The sequence below is a fragment of the Gadus morhua genome, chromosome 13, assembly GCF_902167405.1.
Source record: "Gadus morhua chromosome 13, gadMor3.0, whole genome shotgun sequence".
NCBI classification, from domain to species: Eukaryota; Metazoa; Chordata; class Actinopteri; order Gadiformes; family Gadidae; genus Gadus; species Gadus morhua.
The window spans coordinates 12,391,133-12,404,348 of NC_044060.1; the positions used below are offsets into that span (position 1 = coordinate 12,391,133).

A 13,216-nucleotide genomic window follows, 5' to 3' on the forward strand; every position below is an offset into this window, starting at 1 on the left:
GTGATTGCTTCGGCAAAACTTTTGCAAACAAATAATCAAATAAAGAAAATACAGGTAGATTTGTTTTATTTCAAACCATGCACATTTAACATCTGAATAAGAAATTTGGCTACAAAACAATGTAGACCGAAAAGTTAACTATGACTGTGATATAGAGACCCATATCTCTGGTATAAATACTGATATTTTCTCTCTGATCCGCCGGCCGGCTTAAACGGCCCACGAGAGACCGCGGCCCCCCCGGCACCCGCCAGAACGCAAGACCGCCCAGTCCGCCCCCGTATCGGCATTCGGCTAGTAGTCCGGCTACTCATCAACCCCAGCGTATTCATTTGCTAAGCGACGTCAACGTCATTGGCGAACTATATCTCCTCTGATCAAGACTACCAATGGTAACAAATAAATTTTAAAAAGACACACCTTGTGAATTTATTTTTTCGTTTTGGCAAGTAGCCGTGCAATAAGCGGGATAATGCTTCAGGTCGAAGCAAGTCACCTCTGCTTCGCGTCGGTGCCCGGTTCGCCCTGTCTTGGCTTATTTTCCCAATAATGACCGGCGTTCTATACATAAAAATACCAATAAAGTTTAGACAGTCGATTAACAGTGCAGAAGAAGAGTCAATATTACTCTGTATGTGGAAGGGAAAATAGCTTTTTTTGTAATTAAAATATTATGCTGCTTTATTTTCAGAGACCCCACAGATATTTGAGTTTGCTGCTTTCATGGGAACCAGAACTCTCTCTATGGGAGCTTAGCTCCAAATGGCTCCCACCTCGAACCCTGGTGGGGGTTCCGGGTGGATGACGAACCATGAAAGAACGACAGATTGACGAGAAATTCAAATATTTGATTAATCTTGCATGACACAGAAAGTACAAAGATAGCATGCATTTGCCATTTCACTGATATTGAATCATATTAGCGTACGCTCGCTCACTAAGCCTCTTCCCTCTTCACCACTCACAGTCAGGGAACGAACAGCGAGTCAGCGACTAGCGGGTCTGGAATGAGTCGAGTCTGAGAACGAACGAGACGAACAAGAGAGAAGTATCAGTTCGGTTCGTTCTTGTTCATTCGAACTGATTCGGTTCGAATTTTAAAGATCTCCTATTATAATTTTCTGGTCTTAATTTCTTATTAATGACTCCCATAGAGCAACCTGACACAAATCAAAGCACAAAAAACGATGTCCATTTTTGGGAAACTCTTCCTCTCATCTGGGCGCTTTCAGCATTCTCTGTCAACACTCGGCTTCGTCCTTCTCCGCCCCCTCGTTCTCCTCCTGCCAACCCCACTCCTCTGTGGTTGGTGGAGCATGTTGCAGCATTACATGCATAGAAAATCCGGATTGTTCTACGTAGATAAATCCCGGAAATTTAACAAGTGAATCGTGACCGGCGTCCCTAGTGCTCTGCACAGCAGGGAATACGTCTAAATGCATGTACGTCATTATTTGACACTTTAGTATGGTTAAACATGACTATAAATCATTATAACAACGTTTATAGGTCATAAAAGTCGAAAAAGCTTTAAGTGCAATATTTAATAAGTCAAAGTTAGAACAAACTAATAGTGCATATATTTCATTTTAGACCGTTTCTGTTCAGGATATTATTTATTTTTTTGGCCCCCATGTGGCTACGCCCCTGCCCTTACAATTATTGCACCGGGCCTTTAATGACCTACTTACGCCACTACCACTACCACCATATCTTAGGACGAAAGGCAATTGACGAATTAGAAGTAGGAGGTGTGGATTGAGAGCGTAAGAAATGGGTAATTTGCGTGAGTATCAAGCTCAATGGGGGAAACATTATTCTGTTCTTATCAGAGTAGGCCACACAATGATACGAGGCCCAGATGACTCGTTTTAGTATCAGAGTTGATCGTGTAAACTAAGTTTGAAATAGCCTATATCAATGCAGGGAAAACGAAAGTCACCCAGACCCTAGAACTGTTCGTGTTGTTTATAACATGATTAGCATATATGGTTGTGTACCAAATATGATCAACTATGATTTAACGACAAAAATACAAAGCGTCTGAATTTAAGGACGATAAGGGACATCGTCGATTTAATAATTTCTTATTATGGCCCAATGGCCCATACGAGGCAAGGGGACACCTAACACATTCAAGTCCTTCTCCATAACAGAAGAATGCGGCTAAATAGCACTTTGAGGTCATTGAGTTGATGCCAAGTGCGTTATAAATAAAATGTATTATTATTATTATTATTATTATTATTATTATTATTATTATTATTATTATTATTATTATTATTATTATTACAATAATAATTATTATTACTAATAAATCACACTGGGCTCATCAGGGATTTCCCCACATCCATCCTATTCCTAGGCAGGCTGACGGTGATGTGTATCGTATGTCCATGTTTAACTATTATGCACAGTTGGACATCACCGTGGTTAAAATAGAGACATATGAGAGAAACAACTCGTTCTGATGATGATCTGATCAGGAACTATTTACCATATCCTGTATATTTAATTCACGCAGTCATCCCCTCACCAGCAGGCAGCTGACAGCTGCCGCGTAGGAGCCGAGATGACTATATATGGTCATAGACAGGCATTCCGCGAGCTGCCCTCGCTTCCGTGTTTGTATGATCAGAGAGTCTGTCTGTAGCCGGGGTGTGTGCACTGGTTCATTCATCTGGAGGCCTAAACAAAAAAGCAATCGCGAAAATGTCATATGAGTCGAGTAAGTATTTATTATTTGTGATCTTACAGAATGTATATTGAAAGAAAGCACTGTTGTTATACTTTGAGAATGGGGGACAATGAGCTTTCTAGGCAGCTAGCGGTTTTGCAGCTAACGTAACTAACCTCGCCCAATTGACTATTTGGGCATTTCGTGCAATAGAATGAAATCGGCCCTCCAAGATAGATAGTCGTTTCGTGTTTTGCAGATGTACGATTAAATATACCATTGCTGAATAGCAGAATCCCGCAGGATTTGGGCATTACCAATACCTAGAAATGGTATGTTATAGATCTGCCCCTGTTTTCTTGGAGGCTACGTCCGCATTGTTATGACATGTCCATACCCATGTCCTCGCCGTGGCTTTAGTGGCTTGGTCGTGATTTTGTTTTCCAGGTTAGCAGCTGGGAAAAAAAAGCCAATAAAAGCCTTTACATTACTTTCGAAATGGTTCAATATACTATGTTTTATGTCTATTGCCATTACTTATGTCTAAATGTGTCATTCTCTTTACCACGACCTTTTAGAACACACGTTTGCCAGTCTCCCGCAGATGGAGAGGGGAGTGTCCAAAGTACTTGGCAGAGATCCCAAAGGGAACAACTTTCTCTATGCCAATGGAAAGACTGTTATCATCAGGAACATTGATGTAATTCAATAGTTTATATTATCTGACCAACCAACTTCTGTTATCTTTCCACACCTACTGATGTGTAATGTATTTAATCTTCTACAGAATCCATCTATAGCAGACATCTACACAGAGCATGCCCAGCAAGTAACTGTCGCCTGCTATGCACCCAGTGGCTTTTACATCGCCTCTGGAGGTAATCTACCACCTAGCCGTTCACCTCACTCACCAATGTCAACAAATCCTATCATCAGAACTTTGCTCAGTAATTCTAGAACATTCTAAATCCGGGCAGATGTGTCGGGAAAGATCCGTATCTGGGACACCACCCAGAAGGAGCACCTGCTGAAGTACGAGTACCAACCGTTTTCCGGCAAGATCCGAGATATTGCCTGGACTGAGGACAGCAAGAGAATGGCTGTGGTTGGCGAGGGACGTGAGAAGTGAGTCAGTCAAGTGATTTGGGTTTTACTCAGACATGCGCGTGCAACCAAATGGGATGTGGTTGCCTTTTTCCGTGATGTAATATTACAGCAAATGTGTAGCATGAACATTTAAACAACACCAAAGAAATAAGGCTGATCAAATGAGGGAGATTTGCTGATGGGATATCTAACCTAACCCTAGCCCAAAGGGGTTAATTAGCTTTTGATTGTGTATGAATTGCTGGACATGACTGAACCAACAGAGCATTGGATAAGCAACTGTCCCGGAGTCAAGCCTAAGTACATTTTTGGGGTGTGTGAGAGAAACAATTCACTGTAGGACGCTTTGGATTGACTGTACAACTAAATTGTAATAGCACAGTGTATATACATGGTTGGAGTGACATGTATTCCATTGAGGTTTTTTTTACCTTTCTTCCTCTCAGGTTTGGAGCGGTGTTCCTGTGGGACTCTGGGTCGTCAGTGGGTGAGCTGGCGGGACACAGTAAATCCATCAACTCTGTGGACCTCAAACCCTCTCGCCCCTACCGCCTCATCTCTGGCAGTGACGACATGACTGTGGCTTTCTCTGAGGGGCCTCCATTCAAGTTCAAGTTCACATTAAAGGTATTGACTCATATCTTTAGGGCGGGGAATGGTGTGTGCCAGTATAAACAAACTCAACAATCATAGGGAAATCCTGGATTACCCCCCTAGCTTTGGTGGTTTCTCTTGAGCCTCATCGTTACACATCTTTGTTTAGGTTTATTTTTTAAGGCTAGTTCAGCTGTTCTTTTTGATTGATTTATAGTCTTCTCTGTTGTGTTGTGCTGTATTTTGTTTTGCATGAGGCATCCTGTTCTCCTGCAAAGGAGTGCACAGTAGAGGAAATATAAATGCAGAGTAAATCTGTCTCTAGTGGCCTGATAGTCTAAAATGTTTAGCTTCAAGTGAAGAAGTTGGATTTTAAACATGGGGGGCTCTCTTACATTGTAATGGAGGGGAAATGGAAATGCCGACTCGCATGTTTTGCACCTTCAAAATATTTATTTTATTTTTTCCCCTGTATTAGGACCATACCCGGTTTGTCAATTGTGTGCGATTCTCCCCTGATGGGAACCGTTTTGCCGCTGCTGGAGCTGATGGGCTGGTAAGTACCCTGCTGCACTGATGTGCTGATGATGGTCTGCCCTACGCTTAACACTAGAAGTGCCGTGGGGGAGTGTTGCCCTTTCATGACTTTTTCTAAATATGTGTGCTTTTAGATTACAAGCAGTTTAGTGACTTATAGGCGGAAGTTGACCTTTTCTCCAGCAGGAGTCACAAAAGTGCAGGTTTACCAAAAGACTAATTATTATATCTCGGGCAGACTAAACTATTATTAATTTGCAGTAATTACACTGGGATCCAAACATTTTTTATTATGACCTATGTTTTGAGGAATATTTGTTTTCATTTACTTACTTATAGTGATGCACATTCATCTCTAACCACAATTACCCTTTCCAGACTTCAAATCCACAAATAATTTGCATAGATATACAGGCTATGAATGAAGCAACATTACTCATTGATAAATAAAACACACAAAATTGTTTCTATCAGATTACAATTCATTACAAAAATATTGGGGATAGATCTTTAGCTGGGTCGTTTGCTCTTTTGAAGCTTTCCAAGGCAACGCCAATTACTACTGGCAACAGAGATGCGATATAATATATTTTTCATGTCTAATACAAAATGTGACGTATCCAAATGTCAACTGTGGTTTGTGTCCTCACAGATCATCATATGTGATGGAAAGACCGGCGAGAAAATCTCTGCACTTGGGGGAGAGAAAGCCCACAATGGAGGAGTTTACGCCGTAAGTGTCTTTTTGTAATTCATTCTGCCAAAATACAATCTTCTCACTAGGGGTGGGAATCTCTTAGGAATCTCACGATTCGATTCGGATAACGATTATTGATGCAACAATTAAAAAAAAAAAAATGAATCGCAATCGTGTCAAGACAAATCAGATTGACATATACACACTGAAGATAAATTAAATAATTTTAAAATTACTAAAATTATCCTTCTCTGGCGAAGAGAATGTTGCAGCAAACAAACAAAAAACTAAGTGTTTTATTTTTATTCCGATTATTATTTTATCTGAATCGAGGCGGAATTGTTCTAGAGAGAATCGCGAAGCATCGATTATTTTTCCCACCCCTACTTCTCACCTGAAACTCAGACAGATTTGGCAACAAAATGGCAAAATGCAAGGCAGGTTGAGCCTATGTTGCGCCAACATCCCTTTTGATGCCAAACTCTCACTTCCTTTTCCCAAACCCCTGCTAATAAACATAAACGTTGTGCAAGGCTTGGGGTTGGTTCTTCTAGCTGCCGGCAGCCTGCACCATGTTATTTGTCGCGTAGTGACATGTCTGTTAACCTCAACGCCAGGTGTCCTGGAGCCCCGACAGCTCCCAGCTGATCTCCGCCTCGGGGGACAAGACGGTGAAGCTATGGGACGTCAGCACGGGTACGGCCGTCACCACCTTCAACATGGGCAATGATGTCATGGACCAGCAGCTGGGATGCCTGTGGCAGAAGGACCACCTCATCAGTGTCTCCCTGTCGGGGAACATCAACTACCTGGACAAGAACAACCCAGACAAGCCCCTCCGCGTCATCAAGGTGTGTGTGTGTGTCTGTGTGTGTGTCTGTGTCTGTGTCTGTGTCTTTGTCTGTGTCTGTGTGTGTGTGTGTGTGTGTTAGCTTGAAGCCTATGATGCTCAAAGGACCATATTTGCTCACATTACTAAAAGCTCTTGATTTAGTTTCTGTTGTAAATCTACTAAAGAATAGAAGTCATCGTAATGTATTGTCAACTTATTTGTCCTGCAGGGTCACAGTAAGTCCGTCCATTGTGTGACGGTTCACAAGATTGACGGGAAGTCAATCATCTTCTCTGCAAGTCACGATGGACACATCAATATCCTTTCATTTGTTCTCACTCATCTTCTGGGGCTGCCAAATGTTTGATTAATGTTGCTACATGGAAGTGGGGTATCTCTTTGTATTCTATCGGCATAACTGATTGTACCTGACGCTATATTAGTGTTAGCCTCTTGAGACCATCCTGATATACACTTTTGCCATTGGTGCAGAAAAAGCAGATTTGTTAATTAAACATCTTCTCAGTATATTTTGGATAAAATAACTGTTGATTGCTCGGTAGAGTGCTAAGCTTTCATTGGGCGCTGCGTCATCATTGTTCTTTAACACTTTGCACATTATTGGGATGCGGAAACTGGAGAGAATGACTGCCTTCAGGGGAAGGGTCACACCAACCAGGTGAACAAGATGGTGGTGGACCAGGCCGGCCAGCTGGTTAGCTGCGGCATGGACGACACCGTGCGCTTCACCGACACCCAAACCAAGGAATACAGGTACTATCGACACACTAACTTCTGCTCACATTGTTCTTGGGTTCATCATTGTACCAATGGCTTTACCAGAATATTGGCAAATAATGTCTTTTATTTTTCAAGTGCCTCTGATGTGGTGAAGATGGACGCCCAGCCTAAGTGTGTGTCCATAGCACCAGGGGGCTTAACGCTGGTAGTTTGCATTGACCTGGTAAGCCCAGTTCAGTCAGTGACTTTAAATTCACCTCCCTCGGTTCTCAAATCAACTTCCATAACGCTAGCACATCCATACTTTTCATTTTTTAAACCTATTATTAAAAGGTCAGTCTCATTGTTGCTGGTATTTATTGTAATGTTTTGGTTCGAAATTGAAATGTGGCCCATCTCCACTGCGAACAGGTCGTCTTGCTGAAGGACAAAAAGAAAGTTTTCACTCTGGAAAAGCTGGACTACGAGCCAGAGACCGGAGCGATACATCCCGGGGGCACTACTGCAGCCGTCGGGGGCGCCGTAAGTGTAGACTTTGGGGTGGTGAAGTTGGACCCTGCAGTAACCACAATGCGAATACCAATCCCTGTGTGTCTACTTGCTCTGCCCAGGACGGCAAGGTGCGTCTGTACTCCGTCCAGGGCAACAGTCTGAAGGAAGAGGGCCGCACCCTGGAGGCCACGGGGCGGGTCACAGCCATGGCCTTCTCCCACGACGGAGCTCACCTGGCCGTCACCGACGAGAAGAAGGTCCTCCGCATCTTCACGGTGGCAGACGACTACGCGGTAAGCTAGCTCTTTGACGACTTACATGTCTAAATTATATCTGTTTTATGCATGCTACAATGGCCGTGAAACGCTATAAGGTGTTGGCGTACATTGGATGGAGAAAATTAAATGTTTTCTTTAGGCTCTGTTTAAATGTAATTTAGTTTTTCGGACAATCCAGAAATTGAATGGATTAACGTTTGTTAGATGGGCATTCAAACTTTTCTTTCTTTCTTTTTACCTCCGGTTCAATACTGTGTCATCTGGAATGCCTTCTGCTATGACAATGGTCTTGTCATCCAAACTGCAAAGCAAGTGTGATTTAGTTTTGATTCCTGAGTTTTGTCCATTTCTTGAAGCTTTCCTGTTTCTTTTCCCCAGATCAAGGATGACTTCTATGGTCACCATGCTAAAATAGTCTCTGTGGCCTGGGCCCCTGACAACGAGCACTTAGCCACCAGCGGCATGGACATGATGGTTTACATCTGGACAATCTCTGATTCTGATAAGAGGCTTAAGATCCCAGGTGGGTGGGGCTGTGTGTGTGTGTGTGTGTGTGTGTGTGTGTGTGTGTGTGTGTGTGTGTGTCGTAAAGGTAATGGCTAGCTTAGACTGCACCTATCTATACTCTCTATAAAACACCCTTATTTTAAATGGCTTCTGGTGTAGCCGCAGTAGTAAGGGAAGTTACCAGGCAGGAACTTCTGCTACATCCCTTGGGACGGGGCAAAAATGTTCTAATGAGGTGGAAGGAAGTGAGACTTATCTTTTTGGAGGATAAGCAAACCTACTGCAAGTACTCCCAGTAGAATGAGAAGAAAGAGTGTGTTGAATTGAATTGCCTTTATCAACCCTCCCCCTGGTCACCAATGCGTTTCTCTCTTGATGCCCACAGATGCCCACCGGTTGCATCACGTCACCAGCCTGGCCTGGGTGGACGACCACACCCTGGTGACCTCCTCATACGATGCCTGTGTCAAGCAGTGGACTATCATGTACTGAGCGAGACACACACGCACTCTCTCAGATCCCTTTTTAGAACTCACAACTTTCTGTCTAATACAATATTTTTTCAGTATCGATATGATGATTCGTCTCTGTCTGTGAACACCTCCTGAATGGCCATTATTGTAGGGGTGGGGGGGGGGGGGGTGATGAGCTCCCATTATTGAAAAAAATGATAAGCTCCCATCAATGAAATGGCCAAGTTATGACCTGTACAACACAAGAGTAAACATTGAGTGAGGGGTAAGCACTTTGTGAATAAAGCTCTTTCTGTGGCCTAACAGAACCGGGGAACGCGTACGCACAACATTCCGTAGGCCAGCCCTTATTAGTTCAAGCTAAAATGAATATGCCTGTATTGGGCACAGCGCAGTTGAGAGATACGAGTTTTTAGGGTTAAATCTGGTTTGAGAACATTTTGGTGACATTCCTGAAATGTACAGAACGGTGGCCCTTACTGTGTTGCCTGTCAATTACTCATACCTGCAGGTGTAGTGGGTGTTAATGGGGGGGAGGGGTGGGGTCTTATTCTGCCTATGTTTTCCATTTTCTTTTTCTTCTTTGGCGCAATACTGTCTCTCATCTGGCGTGCTTTCCGAAAGACTAGGGTGCAATAATAGGAATAAATAAACATGAAACAATTATGTCTAAAATTGAAATGCTGTCTATTTAATGGATCTCTTGAATTGTTGCTTACCTTTTTTTAATTCTCTTTGTTTGGGCCCAATATTTTCATCTTGCTTTGATGATGTATCATCTTCCGTAGGTGTAAATGGTTCATAATAAAAAAAATAATTTTGATGCATTCTCTTCCATCTACATCTGCAGCTTTTACTTTTCATCAATACGCATGATGTATTTAATGAAAGGGAGTATATTCATCAAATCGAATAATGAATTGAAGTATGCTAAGGATTGACTACATTATCAGACTTAACGTTCAGATACCCCTACTGCTCAATAGGTGACAGTCGAGAATTGTGTTTGAATGGACTGATGTCTATATGCAGCATGTCTATGTGTGTTTATCAGGGACGTGCCTTTCATCACTGGAGCAGATGCGAAAGGCATCTCGATGCATTGCGGGTGGGTTGGCTTCCCGGACACCTATAGTATAATGCTGTAATGTGTGGATGGTGGTGAAGACACTGAGGGGCGGGGGTGTGTGTGTGTGTGTGTGTGTAGAGTTTAGAAGGGTGACAGCCGCAGGGGCGAGGGGGAGGGCTGGAGGCACCGGCAGTGGTCATCTCCCTCCCACAATGCCGCCGCTTCAGGTGAGTATTTCAGTTAGTCGTGCAGTGCTGCCTGTGTACTTTATAGCACCACGACATATTTGGCAAATTGCCTGCGTCTGGAACGTGTAGCTTATCCTCCTCCATAGACCTCTGAAGAATAAGTCCCGCCTCCGAGGCTCTTGGTTCCATGTTTAAATGTCCATGGAAAATAACATGGGGGTTTTGAATGATCTTACATGACAAACTGTAGGTGGCGAAGAAGTAAAAGCTGCTCAGGTTTTGAACTACACACTTTTTTTCCATCTAGATTCCACTTTGGTTTTGGATTGTCGGGGCGGTTAAAGTAGTTAACTATTATTACAGTTTTTTTCAGTCGCTAACAAGCGTTTTTCTAAACAGTAGTCACATTTTCAAAACTCTAAACACGATTAGCACAACATCGGTCCTTTGTGGCCATACCATTCACACATTTCATGTTTTCACACAATATGCAGTCAGTGACCACATTTATATAATGCTTACATTTTCTTAACAGACAAGCTATACCTCCAAACAAAATTATGGATTGTTTTTGTATTATTTACAAATGTTAACACACAACATCCCACAATTGCAAACACAATATTCCAAACCTTAGATACAGTATAAAAACCTCTGCTTCTGTAATACAGTAATATCAGTTCTAAAACAATATATCTCAGCTGATAATAAACAAACAATTGAATAATTGACACACAGCTGATGTATGTTGGGTATATTGGGTCAACCACAGCTGATTCCACTCTGGCTTAGAATCAATGGCATTACTAAAAGGAGGACTTTGAGGAGTGATGTTTTTGGAAACAGAAACCGAAAAAGATGTCTGGACGAGGAAGAGTTAGAGCAAGGGGCCCAGGGAGAAGAGCAGGCCCAGTGAGAGGAGCAGTGAGAGGTGTAGTAGTGAGAGGAGCAGGAGTAGTGAGAGGAGCAGGAGTAGTGAGAGGAGCAGGAGAAGTGAGAGGAGCAGGAGTAGTGAGAGGAGCAGGAGTAGTGAGAGGAGCAGGAGTAGTGAGAGGAGCAGGAGAAGTGAGAGGAGCAGGAGAAGTGAGAGGAGCAGGAGTAGTGAGAGGAGCAGGAGTAGTGAGAGGAGCAGGAGAAGTGAGAGGAGCAGGAGTAGTGAGAGGAGCAGGAGTAGTGAGAGGAGCAGGTCCAGGGAGAAGAGCAGGCCTAAGGAGAGGGCAAGGTAGAGGTATAAGAATGCGTGGTGGTGGCATTCTAAGGGCTACAAGGGCAGTGGTGAGTGATGGAATTCGTGCCACTATCATTGACCATGTGATAAACCACGGTCTTTCACTAAGGGAGGCTGGTGAAAGAGTACAGCCCAATTTGGGGCGGTCAACGGTTGCGTCAATTATACGCATCTTTCAACAAACCAACAGGTAAGTTTGCATTTTACATGGATTGTTTCTATTTTCACTTGACATGTCAATGAGGCCATACAGTAATGCATATGTTGATTCTTTTTTGTCCCTCAAAAGAATGCAACGTCTTCCTCCCTCTGGGGGAAGAGGTAAGCTCCTTAATCATCAACAAGAGCTTGCCATAGTAGATATGGTTGTTGCAAATAACGCAATTAAACTGCATGAGATTCAAAGCAGAATTTTGGAGGACCAAGAGATATTTCACAATATCATTAGCATCAGCCTCGCAACCATTACGCGGACATTGTCCAAACACAGAGTGCGGATGAAACAGCTCTACACTGTTCCCTTTGAGAGGAACAGTGAGCGAGTCAAGGTGCTACGACAAAAATATGTCCAGGTATAGTGTGTATATTCAATTCAATGTACAGTTCTATAAGCTTTGCACTTTTCAAGTAGGTAACCTACTCAGTAATAGGTTACAGTACTGTATGGTATATAGTACTATAATGGCATGATTTACATACATTTTGTTTCAGAGAGTTATGGAATTGGAGGCCAACCAGGCCCCTCATGAATTCGTATACGTGGATGAGGCAGGATTTAATCTGGCCAACAGGCGTCGACGTGGAAGAAATGTCATTGGAAAAAGGGCCACAGTTGATGTTCCTGGACAGAGAGGGGCAAATATCACTATGTGTGCGGCAATTTCAAATGCAGGATCACTCCTCCACAAATGTCCGGTTGGACCTTACAACACCGAGCGCCTCCTTGCTTTTCTCGATGATCTCCACCAGCGCCTGGTTCCAGAGCAGGATCAGGAGGGTGAAAACAGGAGGACCTTCGTTATCACCTGGGACAACGTGGCCTTCCATCACTCACAAGCAGTTACAGCATGGTTTGAGGTCCACCCAAGACTGATTCGTCTATTTCTTCCACCCTATTCACCTTTCCTCAACCCCATAGAGGAGTTCTTTTCTACATGGAGGTGGAAAGTCTATGACCATCAGCCACATGACCAATTGTCCCTCCTTGAAGCCATGGATGCTGGCTGCAGGGACATCACAGTTGATGATTGTCAAGGGTGGATCAGGCATTCCAAGCGGTTTTATCCAAGGTGTATCGCCTTGGATAACATCAGATGCGATGTGGATGAAAACTTGTGGCCTAACCCTGAAGATCGCAGGGATTAGATAAAGGAATTTTGTGCTTTTTTTTAGTTCTCCCTTTTTACTGGGCTTTTTGCTGTTGCTTTTTTGTTCATGGATATTTTGTTAACTTTACAGTAAACAATACTGTAAAACGTTTTCTGTTGTATCATACTGTAAACAGTATTTCTACTATACCTCCTGTAGTAAACAGTAAAGAAAAAAAAACTGATTAGCTTTTTACTGGAATGCTTTTGAATGTGAACATTACATGTGGATATACAGTACAGTTCCCAACCAAAAAATTTGGCGTAAAAAACAGTGGATTGCATGTTTTGCATGCAAATACCTGTAAAACTGAAACATAAAAGTCTATGCAGTTTTTGTAATGTCCACAATAGCCAGTATTTTGAAACCTGGTGTACTTTGATTGGCTGCATGTTCCTTGTGAAGTGAAAACAAGAGTTATTCTTTGA

The 13,216-nt window shown here is 42.9% G+C and overlaps 2 protein-coding genes across 2 annotated transcripts; both read left to right on the forward strand.

Annotated features, from left to right (window-relative positions):
* The first annotated feature begins 2,509 nt into the window (after positions 1–2,509).
* On the forward strand, positions 2,510–9,767 carry wdr1 (WD repeat domain 1). The gene is made up of 15 exons (XM_030375034.1): positions 2,510–2,728; positions 3,256–3,377; positions 3,465–3,555; positions 3,655–3,802; positions 4,231–4,411; positions 4,857–4,934; positions 5,568–5,648; positions 6,230–6,463; positions 6,674–6,761; positions 7,062–7,218; positions 7,321–7,408; positions 7,597–7,707; positions 7,797–7,970; positions 8,334–8,478; positions 8,848–9,767. Exons 1-15 carry the CDS (start codon positions 2,713–2,715, stop codon positions 8,952–8,954), a joined length of 1,821 nt encoding a protein of 606 aa, XP_030230894.1. The 5' UTR covers positions 2,510–2,712; the 3' UTR covers positions 8,955–9,767.
* Positions 9,768–11,294: 1,527 nt separating this feature from the next.
* On the forward strand, positions 11,295–12,981 carry LOC115556549 (uncharacterized). The gene is made up of 3 exons (XM_030373652.1): positions 11,295–11,610; positions 11,710–11,992; positions 12,132–12,981. Exons 1-3 carry the CDS (start codon positions 11,429–11,431, stop codon positions 12,783–12,785), a joined length of 1,119 nt encoding a protein of 372 aa, XP_030229512.1. The 5' UTR covers positions 11,295–11,428; the 3' UTR covers positions 12,786–12,981.
* Positions 12,982–13,216: the final 235 nt, after the last annotated feature.